We start from the raw sequence: 21731 nt of genomic DNA on the forward strand, positions 1-21731 counted from the left end.
TTATTTAAATTAAACCTTCGTTTAAAAAAATATAATAAAGTATATCAGTGGCGCCATCTTAGAGATATTGTGGGAACTATTTACATCAGATCGTGAAATTAACCATCAGACGGTAACAGTTATCGTTAAAGCATAACAATGATTATTACAGCGTAACGATAATCATCAAAGCGTGATGGTGATCATCAGAGCGTGATCGTGACCTTTAGGCGTCATGATGATCAGGCCATGACCTTGACTATCAGACCGTGACGATAATCATCATACCGTAATCAGAATGTGACCACGACAATCAGAGCGTAACGGTGATCGACAGAGACAGCGATGGTAATGGTCACGGCTACGATTTGATTGTCACGCTCTGATGATCATCGTGACGTCACGGTATAAAGGCCACGGTTACGGTCTAATGGTCAAGGTCTCGGTCAATCTCTGATGGTCAAGGTTATGGTCACGTTTTGAGGGTGAAGGTCGCGTTCCAATGATCACGGTCACGATGTGATGATCACATATCATGCTCTGATAACCAGTATCACTCTGTAATGATCTCGATTACAATGACTCTCTGGTGATAACAATCACGCTCTGATGCTCCTTGGAGCATGACCATGCCGACCGTCAGACCGTGATGTTTAATTAAAATCTATAATTATTAGTAATTATTGCACAAAGTATCGACGTCATATTCATCAGTCAATGTTTCAGTTACATCTTGTCCAACTCAGATTGGTACTAAGAAAAAGAACACAATACGATTTTCCGTTTATGTATATAATGATATATTCCTTCAGTTGTTACATGTCAGTTCTCTCTGTTATTCAAAATGAATATCCATAGATCGCGACAATTCATTCGATGCGGTTACGTCCAAAAATTTTGAAGATGTTACCTTTTTTTCACACAAATTCTTGATCAAATTCATTGAACGAAAAACGTTCCCAAGCTTACAAAGTAATAGGATTTTGCTCACATTTCGCAAGAACGACATACTAAGTATAATTATTAATATATACAGATCAAGAAATAATACATATAATATAATACAGTCGCATAACATAACAATTATCATACAACGTATACATAGTAGTAACTAATAGTAAAACGTAACGCAAAATGTAAATAAAGCACTAACAATAGCGTAGGGTATCTGCTATACGTTATACAAAAAATTGTATTCTAGCTTTTCTTAACACTTTCGTAGCCGATGATCATAGTGCGCAATTGAAAACTGATAGTCATTCAGACCTTTCAGAAATGTATAGCTGGCTGCGGCAAGGCTGTCGATAGGGTAAGAATAACAATTAATATAATTGTTTTATAATAGCATTCTTTTAGCTTATTCATTGAAACTAAAAGATATTTTCATATTACAAATCAAAATAGAAGAAGATAACATTTATAAGAACACAAATTTTTATATGCAATAATTTCAAGCAAGAAGAATATAATACGAGCCAAGTCGATATATCCATGCCTAATAGTTTTTAAAGCCGAGAGCAGTACACATTCTTTAAACTAGATAAACAAATGACTGTATTTTTTGTTGTTGCTATATCAAAATAAATAGTTGAAAAGTTTTATTTGTTGGTACTCTTGATTCAAGAGTCTTGAAGTATAATTATAAGTTTTAACAAACTGTATTTCGGCCTAAATAATCACACATGTGTGTTATAGATTTGTATTGTACACATGTACAAATTTCCTATTGTTTTTGAATGTTCTAACTAAATGGAAATTTTCCGTTTTCAGTTAATATTCTTGTTGCTCGTCTCCTTTTTCCTTCTCTTCCTTATCTCTCATTATGTATAATTATCTTTCATTTGCATGATTCCATTTATCTTTATCTTTACATTATAAAGATAAACGACATAATTATATAAAAAAAACAAGTTGTAATATGCATGCCTAATATTTTTTCGTACGAGACTCATATGTTGAAGACGTGAGCAGTACACATTTTTTAAACTAGATAAACAAATGACTGTATTTTTTGTTGTTGCTATATCAAAATACAAAGTTGAAAGCATAATTATAAGTTTTAACAAATTGTGTTTCGGGCTAAAAAATCACACATGTGTGTTATAGATTTGTATTGTACACATGTACAAATTTCCTATTGTTTTTGAATGTTCTAACTAAATGGAAATTTTCCGTTTTCAGTTAATATTCTTGTTGCTCGTCTCCTTTTTCCTTCTCTTCCTTATCCCTCATTATGTATAATTATCTTTCATTCGCATGATTCCATTTATCTTTATCTTTACATTATAAAGATAAACGACATAATTACATAAAAAAAAAAACTTGCAATTAATTTATCGTTAGACACTTGCTGCAACCACAAAATTCGACTCGTAAAGTTGTCTGCCTCGTTATAAAAAAGAACGAAGTACAGCTATGTCGGTGGCAACCACCTATGGATTTAATCAGCGGCTATCAGCTATAGATTAACAAATGACGTAAATTATATCATCGACTGCGAATTTGTTAAATGTCATTTCTCCTTCGGTTTCGGTCCCTGTGTTTCTTCTTACGTACAAGAGTTACAAGTTAATCGTAGACGATTGGAAAAAACAGAATTTGCACCTGCTACGAGATTTTCGTTGTGCTGTTTCGTCAACCCTGTGTACAGGATTATGGTATTTGAGCGACAGTCAATGAAAGATCAAACGAATCGTGATGACGAATACTGTAAACGGAATGAAGTCAAGTGGCCTTTCGAAGCCAACCCAGCTATAATACAATGCGAGGTACTTTAAGAAACATTCCGTTTTCGCATAGTTACAGTGGACCGAGGTAGGAACAGTTATCGCGCGACAAGTAACAGAATCGTACGAAACAATTATTTCCGTAATAGTCTTCGCTTATCGAATATCACGTTCGACATTTACGAAAGTTCTGCCAAGTATTATTTCATTATTCTTTTTCTCCTCTTTTTCTTTTATTTTTGCAAAATCGAGCGTGTCTTGGAACGTTGGTAACTCGTCGAAGCAACTATGCGCAGGTTTAAACTTCTCGAAGGATGCGTCTGTCTTTAAAAAATTTGAAAAAATAAAATTTCCAGCGTCGTCGCTGTTTTGTCTCCCTGTATTTCGCGGCGCGCGTACATCTTATCATTAAACTACACAGGGTGTTCCGCAGTTGATGGTGTAACCGACGAGGAGGCACTGATCTTTTCTAAAATAAACGCATCGATTTATTTTCGCGTATCGAGTTCATAGAGATATTATAGATAGAGTAAAGGAGCGTTCCGACCGTTCAATAGCTAAACAGAGAAAGAAAACCGCGGTACCCTACTCATCTCTATCTACCAGCGCATTTTTATATCGTTTTTATGTTAATCATGAATGGTTACCGTTTATACTTTTACTAATGGCTAGACTGCGGATCTTGATGCAAAATGAAATCTTCGCGAATTTATTTTACTCTGCAAATATTGTAACATGAACTTTACTTTCAATCTTTTTTACATTCTTGCATATTGTTTGCATTTTATACTTTCTTGCACATTCAAATTTCCTATAAATGCATAAAGATCCGCAGTCTACTAATGACATATACATTTTACATACACAGTAATAAAAGTACAGAAATAGATAGGGTACCCTGTTTTTTGTTCTCTTTCTAACGGTAGGACATTTCCACTTATAGGCAGGCTTACGTCTCCCTAGCTTTATCTATAATAACACTGTGATTGAATTACCTCTGCTTGGTCGTGCCGTACGTCACGGAACACCTTGTATACAGGGTGACTCTAGAAACTAGAACAAGTTGGAGCTATTTTCTTAACGAAGATTCAACAATCGATACAGGACTAATTTTGCCTCTTCTTTTTAGAGCAATAGTGCAAGTGCGATGTACGCATTCATTTACTTTTTAAATGGAACCATGCTTCTTTTTTTACACGAATTGATTCTTCTCGCCATAGTGTATATATGAAAGTACTAGCGTATAACTATTGGAAACGTAATCGTTTCTGAGATAAGTAAAAGACTGTTTAAAACTCTTGAAATCGATATTCATCATTCAAAGCTCCAAATTCTATTTATCATATTCTAATGGACTCTAACATATTTCAAAATGAAAGGATCAAAGTAAACTCAAGTGATAATTTTAAGATGAACCTAAACGAAGTAGCGAGCTGCAAAAAAAGCTGTCCAGTTTCTCAAACAGATTAATTCATTTGACCAAATTTAACACATTCAACAATGTATATTATAACGACTGGACCTAAAATTGTTAATTTGCAATTTGCAATCAGTAATAGTCACTAAAAACTTCTGTCGTTGAAGCGATTTTAAAAACAAAATATCAATATTCCAAATACTTTCTTAAATACACTTCGTCTTCAGCTATCTTTTTCGTTCATAAAAGCATGTTTATAATATTCGATGCAGCATTTTGTCCATTTCTATTGCACTTGATAAATATATTGAACCCATTCCAAACCGACTCAATCTGGTACAGTTTGAATACAAAGATAAAGTATAACATTTGTACATACACAACGATGAGAAGAATTGATTTATCTAAAAGTTGCCTGGTTCCGTTTAAAAAACAACCGTGTAAGCGTATCCCACTACGTGCACCATTCTATCATCGGTAACACTTTCAAAAGCACTGCATCAACCTTTCGTACCTACGTTCGAGAATAATCTACAATTCGCCCTAGATTCTAGAACCGCACTGTACAATGTTTTAAAGCGTTCTAAATAGACGATAAAAATCGTTACACATCCACGCTAAATCATTCGATAACGTTACATTGGCAGTGATGTAGCTTTTACGTGTTTGCTCAAGGACGAAGCATCTCGTTCGCGTGTAGAGCAGTTCGTGTGGTTAAGATTGTTCGACGACGTCCGCGGGTGGCTTGGACGTGGCCTCGTTGTTCGCAAGCGTCGCCTCGCTGCACGGCTGCGGAGATTCGACCTTCTCCGGCGCGACACCGTCCAGCTTCGTCTCTGATTTCATCGACGCGTTCAAGCTTTTCAAAAAATTGCCTAGGTGTTCAGCTGCGATGGGATTGTTCGCCCACTCGTTGGAGGGGAACGCGGCCAGCAGCCTCTTCTGAAACATTTCCGAGGTGAGCTGTTTGTCGTCGGATGTTGTCTTGACGTCGGATTTCGTCTCGATATCGTTCGTCGTGACCTCGACCGCGTCGTTTGGGATCTTGGTCGAAATTTCGGAAGACTTGGACCCGTCCGACGGTGACGGGGATCCTTGTTCCACCGCGGAGCACCGTTTGCTGGAAGGACTTTCGATCGTCACCGAGCTGGAGTCCGGGCTGGCAGGTGATTTACTACTCGACACTTCGGCGGTTGTGTTGTTCTTTGCAGGACTTGGAGCAGGCGTGTCGTCTATTCCGTTGGAAGCAGCGTTCACGCTCTCGCTGCTACGACTAGCGGCATTCTCGTTATTCGCGCTGGTTGTAGTGTCCCCAGGAGGTGGCGACGGAGACGCCGTGGACGACACTCTTGGGCTGGCCGCTTCGCGTTGAGGAGTCTGACGCGTCGAATTGTCCGGCTCTTTGCTAGAATCGTTGCTCGTTTGCGGATTCGATTCGCGCGGTGCCTCGGTAGATGCCGGTTTATCTCCGTTGTTGACGTTATTATTGGCACTGCTTCGCGGCGAGTATCGATTGTTGCTTTCTGCGACCGGTGAATACTTGGTTTGGACGGACAATTGTTGGCCAGTGTCGGTGGAATTGGGAGTCTCGTTGTTTCGAAACGCGTTCGCCTTGTTTATCTCGTTCGCGAGGGATCTGTTCACACACGCTGGGGTTGATCTTTCGCTCGGTTGCTGGTGTTTACCGATTGGAACCGCCAAAGGAGCGACCGACGACCTGGCAGGCTTCACTGGCGCGCATTGAGCGGCTAGGTGACTCTTTCCTGGTGGTACGTTGCAGTTAATAGAGCGGTTGTCAGGGTTCGAGATACCTGAGGAATTCGAATCGGGTCCGCGCGGCAGCCTTAACCTCGCGTCCATTTGGAACTGTTGAAGATTCGGCGCTTGACTGAGGACGTAGAGACTCTGCAAACTGGGGAAAACGGACGACAGATTCGTGTTCGCTCGACTGGTGCTCATCGGGCTGGAAAGTCCAGGAGCGTAGACCGGAGCACGCGTCGGCGTAGGAATCGGGCAGTCGTTGACTCGATGCGCAGCCGGGGTCAGAGAACCGGGAGGTGCTCGATAGTACCTGTGGCCACCCATCAGTGTCACTACTTGTCCCTGATCCGGAATGTTCGACATGTTATCTCGAACCGGCGGTTTGGGCTTCAACTTGGACACCGGCTGCGGTATCCTCAACGGATGCATGTCTACCTTCTTTCCGCCGCTGAGGTCCAAGATGTCCCGCGAATCCTGATCTCGTTTCCGTTTGGTAGGAGTCGACTGTCGTTGCGGAGCAACCATCTCGCGTTCCGTTTGTTTGGTCTGTCTCGGCTTAGGCGGTGCTGGCATTCTTATCTGTCCAGCCTTCAGAGCTTTCAGTACCCGTGGATCGACGGATCTGTCGTTCAGAGTGATGCTGGGACTAACCTTTCCCAAGGTATTCTTTCTGTTGTCTTTGGAGGCGATAGGCTCGACGAATCCGGCGCTGCTACCGGGTGACTTTGGCGCCGTTAGAGTTATACTGAGGCTCGCGGGGATATTAAGTCCGCAACCGTCCAAAATATTTCTCGTGTCGTTCGAAAGCATCGGACTCGACGACGATTTCGAAGCTTGCGTTGCGTGGGTTCGACTGGGGCCAGGTTCTCCCAGCGCGTTCGCAGATCTTTTCGCGGGAATAACGTGCTCGGTGGGCAGCTTTCTCGGGGACTTGGCATTGGTTTGCGCAGGAACTGGCGAAGAAGAAGGAGGAGCAGGAGCTACAGCAGCGGAAGTCTGTTTCTTCGCGGTTTGAGCTTGGACCTGATGCTGCCTTTTTCGCTTGATATCAAAAATCGGTAGTCCTGGCGGGCACTTTCTCTTCACCGCTCCCGCTGGGAGTATCGGAGGATCGTTGGAGAAAGTGTACACATCGACCTTTGCAGGATTGCTGGACGTGTTGATGTTCACAGTGGTGGCATTCGCACTCTTTGCGTAACCGAACGCACGCGCGTCCACGTCACTGCACTGTTTGTTCGCGTTCACTCGAGCGTTCCCGCTAATTCCACTCGCGGCGGTAACACGTTTACTCGCGTTGACCGTGTTTCCGCTTGCGTTTACACCGACATTCTCGACGTTGTTCTTCTTCTGCGCTTCCGCGTTGCTTGACGTCTCGGTCGAAACAGCGTCCTGTTCCTTTTTCGCAGCGTTACCATTACCATCGCTTTGCGTACCGCTTGATTCGCTACCGGGCTTACGACTAGCCTCTTTCGCTTTAGAACTCGGTTCCGATGGTATGTCGAGACTCGTCTCTTTGGCCGTTAACTGAAAGCCTTGAAGAAATTGTTTCTTCTCCTGCTGTTCGCCTGGTTTCTTCGGCGCTATTTTCAACGGAGTACTCGCGATTTTCTCAGAACTGGACCGTTCCACGAAGGTAACTCTGCGTCTTTGTTTCTCTTGCTTGTCCACCGACTGTTTCTCCCTGTTTCTTTGAATTTGCTGAACGACTAACTTGTTAGGGGAATCTCTCTGCTCCATTTGACCACCGCAGTGCAGTAATACATTGCTGATAACCTTGGGCTTGTTTGGACTCACGTTGGTTGGCGTGCACTGTTTCAGCGTTATCTTGACTCCGTTCGAGTTCTGTCCGCTACCTATGCTAACCACGCTGAACTCGGGATTGGAGGACTTGGTTTCCGTGCTTGGGACGCTCTGTTCCTTCGAGTTCCAGCTGACCGCTGGACTTCTTAAGACCTCGTACCTTCCGTCTGGATTCTTCAGTATCTTAATGGGCGTTTTGATTTGCTTGGTCGTCTCGTTGTTCGAGGTAGGCGACCCCGTGACCGTCGTGGTCGCTGCCGTCGTCGTTGTCGTCGTATTCGTTGAAGAAGCCGAAACCGTCGTCGAATTCGCGGTCCTCGACGTTGCAACGCTACTTGCAGGTTTCTCCACTTGCTCGTCGGCTTTCGTGTCGATTTTCTTCACTTCCGCCGTATGCTGTTCGTTCGAAACATGGCTTTGATTGTCCAACGTTTGTTTCTCGTCACGGTTGCTCCCAGATCCGACTTCCGTCTTCGATTCCACGTTGTTCTCGAGACTGTCTACGTTGATGGTGTTTCTTGTAGTGACGGCAGCGTCAACCGGAGGTAAACTTGCACCGAGACCGGGCGTGGAAGGCCTGTCATGCGGAGGCGCTTCCAACGTCTGCTCTTCCAACGCTACTCGGTAGAAAAATCGCATCGGAGCATTCTGAAAGCACAATTGTGAAATGTTAAAGAGGCGAAGCCAATATTCGCAGAACAGTGTTTTCCAAAATAGAGAAGGCGATCGGGAGGAAAAGAGCACCTTATAAACCAACGAATGAAAATATTGAATGCAGAAAAATGTGGATAACTTGTATATATTAGGTGAACTGGAAGGTAACGTCGTTTTTAAATACTTGTTTATCACTCAAGTCGTTGATTTTTATCAATCTGGCATTGAAAATTTGCACAATAGATGACAAAAGGCTGTTGATAACGATGGCATAACTGATTAAAAATAGAAATTTATTAAAAATCTGTTTGAATTTAATGTAAAAGAAACGACATCACTTTCCAGTCTACCTGATACACTTATACGTCTGTAAATTCTTTTGCATAAACACAACAGAAGCTCTAATATGAACCCATGACATCTATTACCCACGGGGCGATGTTATCGTGTTACATTAATGCGAAATTTAATTATAAATATTTATTCACAAATGTAGCGATTAACTCCGCTTTACAATGCAAGTAACCTTGAAGAGGTTGTATGTATATTTACTATTTATTTGATTTAATAAATATCCTCTTTCTTCAATGTTAGTTCAACAAAGTTATACAACTATGTTACTGGGACTTAAGTTTGTTCTCTCTGTCGCAATATTTACGATAAACGATGTGGAAAATATAATTTATTTGTTTCTGCTAGCGTTTTATTTGACTATTAGATCCTTACAAATATATTTTATATTTGACTTATTTTGGCATTGAAAAAGATACTAGTTGGCTCTTGACATATCTTAACGTAGAATAATTTATACTGCAGTTAAATGGAACGAAATCGATAAGAACAACTTAATTTCGAATCGATTAAAGTAAATCTGGGGTACGGAAACGTTTCTGTTTCGGAGGGGACCGCCTTTCGAATAGTTTGGAAATCGCTGGTTTAAAATAGTCGGAGATTGCCATACCCTTTTCCACGCGTAAATATAGGCGACGTCCATGAGTGTCCAGTGTTCCGGAAGCGGGGCACGTCGGTGGCAAATTTCAATGGTATATCTCGTCATGTCGACGCTGTACTTCAAAGCTAAGAATTTCTTTAAATGCGCTATGGTCACCAGGGCCGGACACTGAAGGTACCGCCTGTTATTCGTTGCATTCGTGTTATGGATGCTGTTATTGTTGATATTATTATTAATATTAGTTTGGCTGTTGGATCCGTTCAAATTGTTGACCTCGTCCATATTGCTAAGCAGCATGGTCTGCGGATCCGCTCCAGGTGGTAGGTACTCTAAACTTAAGCTGACCGCGTCTTCTGGGGCGAAGATTAACCTTCCGCTCACGTCTTCCCCGCGTTGCTCGGGGGTCGCGAAGTCGGCTGAAATGTGCAATCCTCTGTTAGATGAATTCATATGAAAAACACACGCGTTTCTGTTACAGAGAAAGGATTTAAAGCCTTACCGTGCTCCGGATGCTTCTTGTAGAATTCTCTTCTCTTGCGCATCTCTTTATGGTACAATCCGGGAACCAATTTGTACACGATGTCTTGCAACGCTTTGTCCGCTCTGAAAAATAACCATTGGTCAGGGTATTTTCTTAATGTCGAAGCTTTAAGTGACTTTAAATGAAAACAGCGATAGTTTAACCCTTAGAAGCCTGATTTTCCAAATGAAATTTAAGAGAATATCGATGTATTTATTATTTGAACAATTTTTAAAGCTGACGTTTATTTTTTTTAACTTTTATTCGAAAGTAAAAATTATGCAATGTTAACATAGATACATTGAAACTTAGGGCATTTAAGGGTTAAAGGAGATTGGAAAATTGAACGTTTCAAAATGATAATAGTATAAGTACGAAAGCTCCTCTGATACTAATTATAAGAGGTAAATCGTAAAGGAACTGTAGAGGTCGAAAACGTTCCATTTCTTTTTGTGTAGAGTCTACACTGTAGACTGACTAGTATATCTGAAATTCAAGACTTACTTGATATTCGGTTTGGCTTTGTTGAGAACATGCTTGCAAGACGGGCAATGAGCTTCCGCGTTGAGGTGTTTCAAAATACAGCTTCTGCAAACTGAGCAGCGAAATTAAAATTAGCGTTATCGTTCACGATCTCGAGGTGCATAACGCGCATAGGAAATCCAATTCACTTACACGAATGCAAACACTCGACGACGGTGGTCGCGTCTATGAGGTACCCTCTGCACAACGGACAAATGAGATAGGGATTTACCTCGCGAAGGTAAGTCCTCTTACCCGTCCCAGACATCTTTCTTATTGCGAAACGGAACTGTCCGTGGTGGTACCTGTAATCAGAAACGCGGTTCGATGTAATCCCACCATCCGGAAAACCGCAACGCGAAAAAACGTTCTCGGCGCCGGCCGACGTTTTCGGTTTATAGAAGAAGAATCAAGAAAGGAGATCCTTTGTGCGACAAAGTAAATTGCACTTTAGAATCATTTTTCTTCCATTCGATCGTTCCGTATGCAACCGTCGTTTCTTATCTAGCTTACATAAACTGACGTATCTTGTTCGGATTGAAAGTGTTTACTGTCTGAGTCGTCTTAATTCAAATTCAATTCAGCATTTCGGTTGCTCAAGTGACCGAGTCATCGTGTTCGTCGATAAAAGTTGCTCGCGAGATTGCAGCAAATTAAACGTAGGAATTAAATCTTTTACTGCGATGAACGTATATATTATAGTTCGTAAGTTTCCGGACACTTGCAAATTTGCAATTTTATCAAATAAACGCATCTTTTTGATCCAATATTCGAACAGCCGACTGGTTGAGAGAGAATGCTGTTCCATCAGGACGAAGGATTATTAGAAATGATATTTCATTTTTATGCCTAGCGCTAAAGTGTGATCTGAAAGAATTAGAAGACAATCAGGAACAGCAAATAATGAAGTGGCTCCCGCAATCGCCTGATCTCCAATTGAGAAATTACGGGATGAATTAGACAGGAAAGAATAAAGTGTGTAAATAGCGAGGAACTGTTGCGCGCACAATTAAAAACAAGTTGAGAAGAAATTGAGGCAAGAAGATTAAATAATTGATCGTGAGAATGGACGGTTGGTGCAAGCAATTATTTCGAAACGGAGCGGATACATAAACGAACGAAGTATTTAAATATTATATAGCATTACCGGTGCCTCGCGGTTTCACCCGAGTGGAGTACTATTTATTTTATGTCGTTCGCATTCGACCGCGTGTTCCTTCGTGAATCAGTAGGTGACTGTCTTTTGTTCTCCGTAACTCAGATGTTTTAATCGATATCTCCGATAGCTGTCAGAGATGGCGTGAACTGCTACTTTTGAATCACTCGTGATTCAATCACGTTCGTTCTCAATCGCGATGATTTTTCACAGTCATTCGTGATTCTTCGTGATCGCTTCTGATTGGTACAGAACATTCTTCTCACTTTTCACGAATTATATTGTTCCTAGGTTATATATGTATTATAATATGGTCTAAAAGCAATGTTAATATAATTTTCGTACAATTTAAATTTGACTCATTTGTAGTTTCTTGAATTTCCGCTAAGGGAAGACAGTGATACATTAACAATAATAATGAACGTGAACCGCTTCTGAAACGCCATCTTTCGGATCACGGTCATGATCGAAGTTTAATCACGACTGCGATCGCGATTGTCTGATCACCGTGAAAAATCATTGTTAGTGATTTTTCACGCCATCCCTAATAGCTGTGGTCCGCGGTTTCGCCCGCGTGGAATACTAACGTTGCAACCCCTTTTTACCTCCTTAGAAGTTGAATTTCGAAATATCCTTGTATACATCATAAAGGAAATCTCTGTGCAAAATTTCAGCTTTCTAGGTTCAAGAATTAAGCCTGGGCGTTGATATGTCACGGTTTTCATTCTTACGTATATGTGGACCGTTTATTGTGAAAGTGGTGTAAATTCATTTGCAGCCCGTAAGTATACGTCAGTTTAGTAAAATACGCCTAAAACTAATTTATTGGGTTGTCTGGAAAGTCCGTGGCGATTTTTGATAGGTGGTACACGTCTGTTTATATTGGAATGGTTGAAAACAATTAACACGGGTGCATCCCTTAAAAAGTGGAAAGGTCGTGGAACAAAATGGTATTTATATAATTCAATAAATATATATCAAAATATATAACCAATATATCCGATATATAACCAAATTACATGTTGATAAAACAGTAGAAACATTGCCAGACTTCATATAATTTGCCTACATTTTTTAATTAACAGATATTGTTAACCTTTAATTTTCTCGAAACAAGAGAAAATGGACTTACACCACTTTCAAAATAAACGGTCCATATATAGATTTAGTACATAGCATTTAGCAAAAATATTTCACGTGATATCAAATTGAACACATGATACGATTGTACAGTGGGTGTAGAATGTATTCGTACATCGATCAATTTCCCAAAAAGCATTTGTGTGCAATTGTAGTTTCTTAACTTCTTTTTTTTATAATCAATGATATTTTACATGTTCTCGGAAGTCTCTAAGATAGATATAGTCCAAACAACATTTACTAGTTAATATAATTTGCGAAATTAACAAGAAAATACGAAAAATTGGATAAAAGTATAGAAGCAATAAGTATTTGTACGATTCTTATGACGAACCATTTACAGTAGAGTTTGTAACGTAAACACGTTAGTTTATTGCTCCGTACCAATTAGAAAACATCAAATTTCCAGGAAAGTACTTTTAAAAATGGCTCTAATATAGGAATTGAAGAAGATCCCACTTCGAATAACTAATAATTTAGTTAACACGTTGATCGCCAAGCTGATACTCGTGAAAATCTCTACGTGGTTAAAATTACGTTTCGAGACAATTGGAAAGTGCGTAACCTAGCATTTGTCATGGTAGTTATTTTTCTAATCTCGTCATACTCACAAAGTCTATTTAGATTCATTTTTATCGATAATATGGCTTCAAAATCGATCCTTTTAATTCCTTAATAAAAAGCTCTGTCACCCTTATATGGGCGACGTGGCGACCAACGTGTTAATTTAACGCTTAGAAGGGTTGCAATAATTATAAAATCAAAAGGGAATCCCACGAAGGAAGTATTACATACTTGTAAATTAATGTAAATCTTCTTTTTTTTTTAACGAAGTTTTAAAAATTAAACAGTTGTGCGAATACTTATTGCTTCAATATTTCTATCGATTAATTGTCTTTTTCTTGTTAATTTCGCAACTTACATAAATAGCTACTTTTTTTTTTGTATTTGAAAACGATCGTTCGACTGGTCGCGGTAGATTTGGCGTTAAGCAAGAGTTATCACCGACAAGAGCAATCGTCCCGTTCGCGTCCATCGATAACGAGATGCGGGACGATAATTCGCACGATTCGCAGACAAATCGCACGACATAAGAAACGGTTAGGCCGTGTCACGGTGTTTAGCCCACTTTCCCGAAGGTTTCTCAGGTAGCTAGAATCCCGTTGCCTAGCTCTCTGTCCCCCCCACCATCGGGTGCCATCCACCCGGTAGGTATATACGGGTGCGTTTTATCCTCGGTCTCCCCGCACGAGAATTGTCCTTTCCGTTTTTCCACTCGCCTGGCGCGCGCGGTGAAACCGCCAAACAGCAGCAGCCCTTGCTACGCGAACCAGACGCGTTGTGGACGTACCCGTGTACCGTCGAATACCTGCTAGTATTGATCGAATATCGCGGCATTTCGCAGAGAGAGCCGCGATAAAGTTCCCTCTCGAAGCTCGGTATCGTTGCCGAAAAACGAGCGCGAGCCCGCTGTTCGTTTGCGTTTTTTGATACGTTCGGCAGGACCCCGGGCGATCATCGGACACTACGAACGCGAAAAACGCCTAAGTGCGGTAGAATCTCGATTATCCTCGATCGAAGCTCGGAACAGAATACGATCATCTCGGAAAGACTACGTTGAACAGATGAGGCGTTGCTTTCCAGCGGGATAACGCCGGACTACTCGTTTCTTTAGACCGATCGCACACGACGCAACCGATTTGAAATTAGTGTTGCAAACCGTTTGCACTCTTTGTTTTACCCACTCCACTATCTTTGTTTTACCTAGATCCACGGTCGTGTGAAACTAGTTTCAGAGTGGTTTGAAACTGATCGGTTGCGTCTGTGTACGATCGGCCTTAAGGTCGATTCAGACTATACGACACGACAAAACATTAAAACACGCGTTTTAATGGAACTATTCACACTTAACAGACACCGACCTGAACGTTCCGTCAACGGGAATAGTGTGAATAGTTCCATTAAAACGGGTGTTTTAATGTTTTGTCGTGTCGTTGGCGGTTCGTGTCGTATAGTCTGAATCGACCTTTGGTCGTTAGAAACAAATTGTTAATGTTTCACTGGGATGTTCTACATCGTTCTTATTCTCCAGATATTGCCCCGTGTGGTTGCTATATATATTTCTTTTTTCATTAGAAGATGTTCTTCGTGTTAAAAGGTTTAGCTTGACGAGTGACATAAAAATGCACTCGGAACGATATTTTGTTAGCAAATCAGAAAATTTGTAGAATTCACCCTAAAAATTTTCTGGTTTTGAGAATATCGTATCACACGTAAGGTTGGAAACCAGATTTGAATGGTTAGAGGGGTTCTATCAAACACGAGTTGAAGAATATAGAGAACAGGCGAAGGAGAAAACGCGGCGGTGCAACAACAAGGTGATCAAAACATCAAGCTGAATCAAATGTTGAAGACTCTTTGCAGCTTTTTAAACCGATAGCGTCGCTATTCCTCGTTATCAAACCCCAAATCTCCGGCGAATGTGATGCGAAAAGGCAGCTCTGTGTTCTCGGGCAAATTCCCGGAATCGCGAACGCATTTTCTCCTCCTTTATCTCGGTGGGACTATCAGACTTGGGTCCAGTCTGGACTAAAGACTAGAGACTTCGTTGTTCCTCGTACGATCGTTTGTATTTAGCCGTCTACTTGGAGGCCAGCGCGTTGTTTGTTATTCCTCGGTAACACTGGGGCATATATGATCCGCTGGGATCGAAAGAACTAAGAGATGTACACAGGTTATATATTTCTAACCTTTCTGACATATTCAGACCTGTTCCCATACCACCTACCAAAAATTGGTACAAACTTTCTGGACAAACCAATAAAATTCCTGCGATAGAGGGTTAATACCCTGTTTTCGGAGCGTCCGAAAGCGCCGAAAATATCAAAGAGCAACCACCTCGGAAACTCGGAAACTGTCGACACACCTCGGAGGGTGCCACTTTTAAAAGGTTCGAACGGTCGAGGAAGTTTGGACTTCGATCGAAAGCAATTCGAACCGCCCCTCTGCCATCGTCGCTTACGATGCCGCTCGAGAATTTCGCTTCTCACGGACCAAGCTCGATATAAATAGACGAAGTAGTAGTCATCGCAGAACGCCCCGATGTATACCTAAGGCGTGCCGAGCCAGGGGTCTAAATAGTCCGGTTAATTTCTAACGAGATAATTGGACCTCTACGGCGATTTTGTCCCTGATGCACGAGTCGTTCCAGAGGAGAACCAAAAATTTACGCCTCCCGATTCTGGCGACGACGAATTCCATCGGTGCGAGCGGGCCTTTATTTAGGCGCGTTCCTGCGTCGCTGACACGTGCTGCACCCGAGCAATAACAACCCGCGAGCCTACGAGTAGACGAGTAAATACAAACCAGACATGGGCAAAACCCTTGGCTTCGAATAAATCTGAAGTTTGCCAATGTGTTTGGTAACTTCATTCGTACATTCCGAAGTAATAGTAAACGCGTTGATGAGGCACGCCATGTACTAACTAAAAACAACCCATTTTTTAACCCAGACAAAATTTTAAACCAAACGAAATAGAAATAAAAATATTTTTTTTCTACTTTCCACGTTGAAATTTCAAAACTTCATTCGCACATTTCGAAGTAATAGTAAACGCGTTGATGAGGCACGCCATGTATTAACTAAAAAGAATCCATTTTTTAACCCAGACAAAAAGTGTACATACTCCTTTCAGGAAACAAACGAAATAGAAATAATAATATTCGTTTTCTATTTTCCACGTTGAAATATCAAAACTTCATTCGTACATTCCGAAGTAATAGTAAACGCGTTGATGAGGCACGCCATGTATCAACTAAAAACAACCCATTTTTTAACCCAGACAAAATTTTAAACCAAACAAAATAGAAATAAAAGTATTTTTTTCTACTTTCCGCTTTGTAATATCGAAACTTCATTCGTACATTCCGAAGTAATAGTAAACGCGTTGATGAGCCACGCCATGTATCGATCAAAAGGAATCCATTTTTTAACCCAGACGAAATTTTAACCCAAACGAAAAAGAAGTAAAAATACTTTTTTTCTACTTTCCGCTTTGTAATATCGAAACTTCATTCGCACATTGCAGCGTAACAGTAAACGCGTTGCTTGTTGACGAGACACGTTAGAAGGGGCAAAAGTAATGAAGCAGTCGGTCTTTCAATGAAACACGCACGAGAGTGTTTTCTGCTCCGGGTCTCTCATTTTCTTTCGCGGAACTTTAGCCACCTTATCGCGCATTATGTGAGTTACAGATTAGACCCCCAGCTGCTCTCCGATCCCTCTTCTACCGTCGCTTCTATACGGCTCCGTACCCCAAGAAAAGAGAGTAGGGAGACGACGACCCTACTAGCCGGAAGAGACCATGATTCGAAGTAACCTTAGCGACCGTGTAGAGAGATCGCGAAAGAAAGGCATTCAATCGGCCATCCAGTCTCACGGACTGTCGTGAACGAGAAAAAATATATTCCGTCGCCGTGAAATATTCTATCCGTCCCCGTGAACATTGTCGTGTCGTTTATAATTCGTTACCGCGGCGAAATCGTATAACAACGAGTAATCAAATTTTTCACGGATCGACTGAGGCTTTTCTGCTGGCGCGCGATTCGTCGAAACTATCGGAAGATGGTAAACTCCTTCCAAGTTTTTTCAAAGTTACGATGTTCGATGGGAGAACGTAACTGGAACGATATTTAAGGACGACTTGTTACGCATTGTATTCAACGGGAAGCAGTTTGTCAACCGAATTGCTCTTCTTTCTGTATTTGTATTATACGGAAAAGAAATTTTGCGATTGGAGCGTATTATGTTAAAAAAGGAAGAAATTCGATAACTCGGTCGCTGTACGTCGAATCAAGGCAAAGGTTCGATGGGATCGGTAAATAATAAAATTCGAAAAGATTTGAGGGAAATATCTTACGAATGTTAACACTGGTTTGATGCATATTTATTTCTTGCTTCGATACGGGAATTATGTCTATACGTGAATTAATTCTATGATACACGCGATTCGGAAGAAAAATGAGCTCAAGTTGCACCGAATGCAAATTTAAAATTAGTATAAAACATCAAGTAACATTCTTTTTTATTATGAAACGATACACTTACTCGTAGTTAATTTTTAAGAATGGGAAAACAACTTTAACCGTTACGAAAGATAACAGCACTCTAGAATTTCTGTTTGTATTTATTTAAAATATAGAGGGAACGACTGAACCGATAGCGTTCAAATTTTCACGAAAGCTTCGAAACTTTGTTTTTTAGTCTTTAGTCGAAGGTTTTCTCAGACCAATCAATATTATTCGTTTTACAAACGATCTAAGACGAAATATTTTGGTCGAAAATGAAAAGTTTTGTTTGGAGAAACTGCCATCTTCGATATGCTGGAATTGTTGGACTATATTTATATGATGCAGTCATAACCAAAATGGCAATTTAAAAAACGATCACAGTTAATATAGCAACCCAAACTTCAACAAAAATATGTAAAATAGAGAACTTGCAAATAATATATTTATAAATGATCTTTCTGCGTCTACTTCATGGCCTTATTTCATCATCATCCATAACAACCTAACAATGTTAGGTAACAAGCAATTATATTTTTAATCATCTAATCAAGAAATGAAATATTATATATTTATTATACCTGTTGAAGACAAATTTCAACTGATATCAACCTTTAATTCCATTTAAAATCAACTTTCAATAGAAACTAAATTCAATTGCCAATACAAAATTGAGGATTAATCGTCAATTAAATTAAATTGTGCCCCAACAATTCCACGTAAAGAAGAACGTAATACGCAATAATTGCCAAATGTAGTTTAAAAAACACGATTATAGGTATTTTTGCTCGGCGTGGCGAATTATCGAAATTTTACTGTACAACTCCTTAATTGTTCCATTATTCATCACAGACAAACGTTGCAAGGCAACCGAAGCTTAATGTTACTTGACGCGGTTTCACCCGTTCGAAAAAGACGGTACTTCGAATGCGCCAATCCGAGTAATTAGCGGACGAAAAAAAGGCCGCGGCAAAGGTCTTCGAACTTAATCTCATTCATTACGAGGAATTTCCCGCCCATTGTTTCGTCGCTTTCGTATTCAACGTTTCACGGCGATCTGGTTATCGAGGCAGCCAGCTGATTAATCAGTAGAGACACGTTTTCTCGTGTATCGTAGCCAACGGACGTTGCGAGATCGCAACGCGAACGCCCCGGGACGAAAGCGGTGCGACGAGTTTTTCAATGGAAAGCTTTCGATGCCGTCCGCTACCGTTACATCGATTTCGTACAATGGCTAGATCTCGCAGTTCTAGGGAAGTTCGCGGTAAGAAGGCCACCGATCTCGGTATCGGGCACGATATGTTTATTCCGTCGTTGCGCGTATCGCGAACGCGTACCGAGCGATTTCGTCGAGGACGAAAGACGAGGCAACGCGAATATGAGAAAACGCTGCGATACAGGCTGCTCCAAAATCTGTGCCACCATACGATAACGAGATAATCGTTTTCCTCGTAAGAATGGCAACATTGTTCCACAATTTCCTGATAATAAAAATTCTCTCGCTATTAATACTCCAAATTCCTAATTAGAAATTTGTCAACTATAATACGTAGAAATTTATACTGTGCCTCTATGATCAATCGTTTATAGACTACGGATGTTTATGCATTTATGGCAAATGGAAACATGAGGAAATCTGGGAGCTATATAAAATATCAGCAATAATATAGACGTTACGTTATAATAATATAGACGTTAATTTCGAAGATAAAACGTACTTTTATGTTGAGTTTCAATTTTTTGTCTGCAACATTCGCGGGCTATTTACTATTCTAGTTTAAACAGATATACTTACTCGTTTTAAAACGTTAAAGTACCAACCTATTAAGTCCTAAACCTGATTGCAATACGTGGTATTTAAAGGATACGGATACCCTCAGTCTCAACCTGATGGCCATTAAACTATAGCCATACGAACTTTAGTAGTCATGAAATGTCGATTATTATTATGTAGTATACATAGTATACATAATATACATACTATACATATACTATACATAATGTACATACAATACATATACTATATATATAGTACATATACTATATATATAAGCATATATATACTATACATAATATACATACATAGTATACATATATATACTATACATAATGTACATACAATACATATACTATATATATATATACTATACATAATATACATACACAGTATACATATACAGTAATTATAATTATCAAGTACACTTGTAGTTGTTAAAAGAACAACGATAAGGAAAACTGTTTGGCTAAATAGATACACTCTAATGGCCATTAAATTATGACTTAGGTTATGTACCTATATACAGGGTGTTTCGTTTAAATCGAAACGGATAAATATCTCATGAAGGGATGAAGCTATCAAAAAAATGTATCTACAAAAGTTATTTGGTTCAAGTGGACTAATTATACGGTGTACATACTTGCGTTGTGAATAAAGTAGCGAGAGAGATTTGAAAAATAAGTAAATGTTTTTAAGTAGAACCTCATATTTTGTTATCCATAACATAATGGCACTTGTTTAGACAAATTAATCGACCTATAATACATGGTCATTTATTGTAATATATAGTCTTAAATTGGAGTTTGAAATCGGTAGATCTAACGCAGACCACCCAGTTGGTCGAACAAGGACGGAAGGTGGAACGAAGGAAAGAAGATGGTCTATCCTTTTTCGACCAACTGGCGGGGAAATGCAATTTTCTCAAACGCAAGCTGTGGACGCAGAATTTTTGAGCCGGTTTATTTGGCATTTCTAGATTCGAAGCAACATAACTCGGAGCAGTTTACAAAGAATGTACGAATGTTATTTATTCTAGTGTTTACATTACAAAAAAATGACTTTCAAAATACACGGGTTATGCGAGTATTTGTCCGAACACCCGATTCGATGAATTTTACTCTGAATATCAGTCGTGTTTGCACGATGTAAAATGTAGATTAAATTATTATTTTTTGAATGTGTAGAGTAACAAATGTAAGAAAAGGAAGGATTAATTTCATCATTTATAAGATAGAAATTTACTTAAGAAGTATTAACACTTTACCGACCGGTAGCCTATTAATTGTCTCTTTTCCATGGCAAATAATACTTTTTTATTAATTACTGAAATAGCACGATCCCATTGTATGCTTCCATTATATATGTGGATTATGAAACATTGTGTATAACACAATATAAACACACACTATATAAACATAATGTTTATATATATATAATATAATGTAACAGTAATGTTATGAAAATAAACATTATTGAATTTAAGTACATATATGTCGAAACGCTACCGGTCGGTAAAGTGTTAAGCGTCGAAGATAGAAATTTATACCTAATCTTTAGGGAAACTAGCTGAATAGATTTTTATCTCCAAAATGATCAATCAAAGTTCCATAATGGTCGGTCTTCGTAAAGTTACACGAGCCGCCCACTACTTGCACCGATCATCAAAACCTACATAACCCACACTTGCCAATTATCAAACCTAAAAAGCAGATTGTCCATCGCGCTATGTATTTAGGTTGTCCCAAATGTTTCTTTCGCTTTATTAACGAGTAATACATGCACAATATTTTATGTTTTATGTTACATTACTGAATTGTCCACGATTCATGTTGCTCCATTACTCTTACAACATGAATATCTAGGAAATTAGATTGTTTATTTATATTGGATTGTCCGGAAAGTTCGTGCCGTTTTTTGGTAGGTGACGTTAGAACAGGTCTGAATATATCAGAACGGACAGAATATTCAAATTGTCTGGAAGATGGAAAAAGGTTGTAGATTAAAATTGCACCTATATAACCTAATAAATTTATACTACAATTTAAATATTCTGCGTTCCAATTTTCCTTCGAAAACGGCACGAACTTGCCGGACAACCCAATACGTGGTATCTAAACAATACGGATATCCTAAGTCTCAACCTGATGGCCATTAAACTATAGTCATACGAACTTCAGTAGTCATGAAATGTTGATTATTATGTAGTATACATAATATACATATACTATATATATACTATACATAATATACATATACTATA

At 39.7% G+C, this 21731-nt stretch overlaps 1 protein-coding gene across 1 annotated transcript in view; it reads right to left on the minus strand.

Moving 5' to 3' along the window:
• Positions 1-1374: 1374 nt before the first annotated feature.
• LOC128875043 (mucin-2-like) overlaps positions 1375-21731 on the minus strand; it is a 21329-nt gene continuing 972 nt past the window's right edge. The window contains exons 2-6 of the mRNA XM_054120352.1: positions 10485-10636; positions 10314-10404; positions 9789-9892; positions 9299-9705; positions 1375-8331 (exon numbers count right to left, since the gene is read on the minus strand). Of these exons, the coding sequence (XP_053976327.1) occupies positions 4837-8331; positions 9299-9705; positions 9789-9892; positions 10314-10404; positions 10485-10599 (4212 nt within the window). The 5' untranslated portion in view covers positions 10600-10636 and the 3' untranslated portion in view covers positions 1375-4836. The remainder of the gene's footprint in view (positions 8332-9298; positions 9706-9788; positions 9893-10313; positions 10405-10484; positions 10637-21731) is intronic.

This window comes from Hylaeus volcanicus, chromosome 4 (assembly GCF_026283585.1).
Source record: "Hylaeus volcanicus isolate JK05 chromosome 4, UHH_iyHylVolc1.0_haploid, whole genome shotgun sequence".
NCBI lineage: Eukaryota > Metazoa > Arthropoda > Insecta > Hymenoptera > Colletidae > Hylaeus > Hylaeus volcanicus.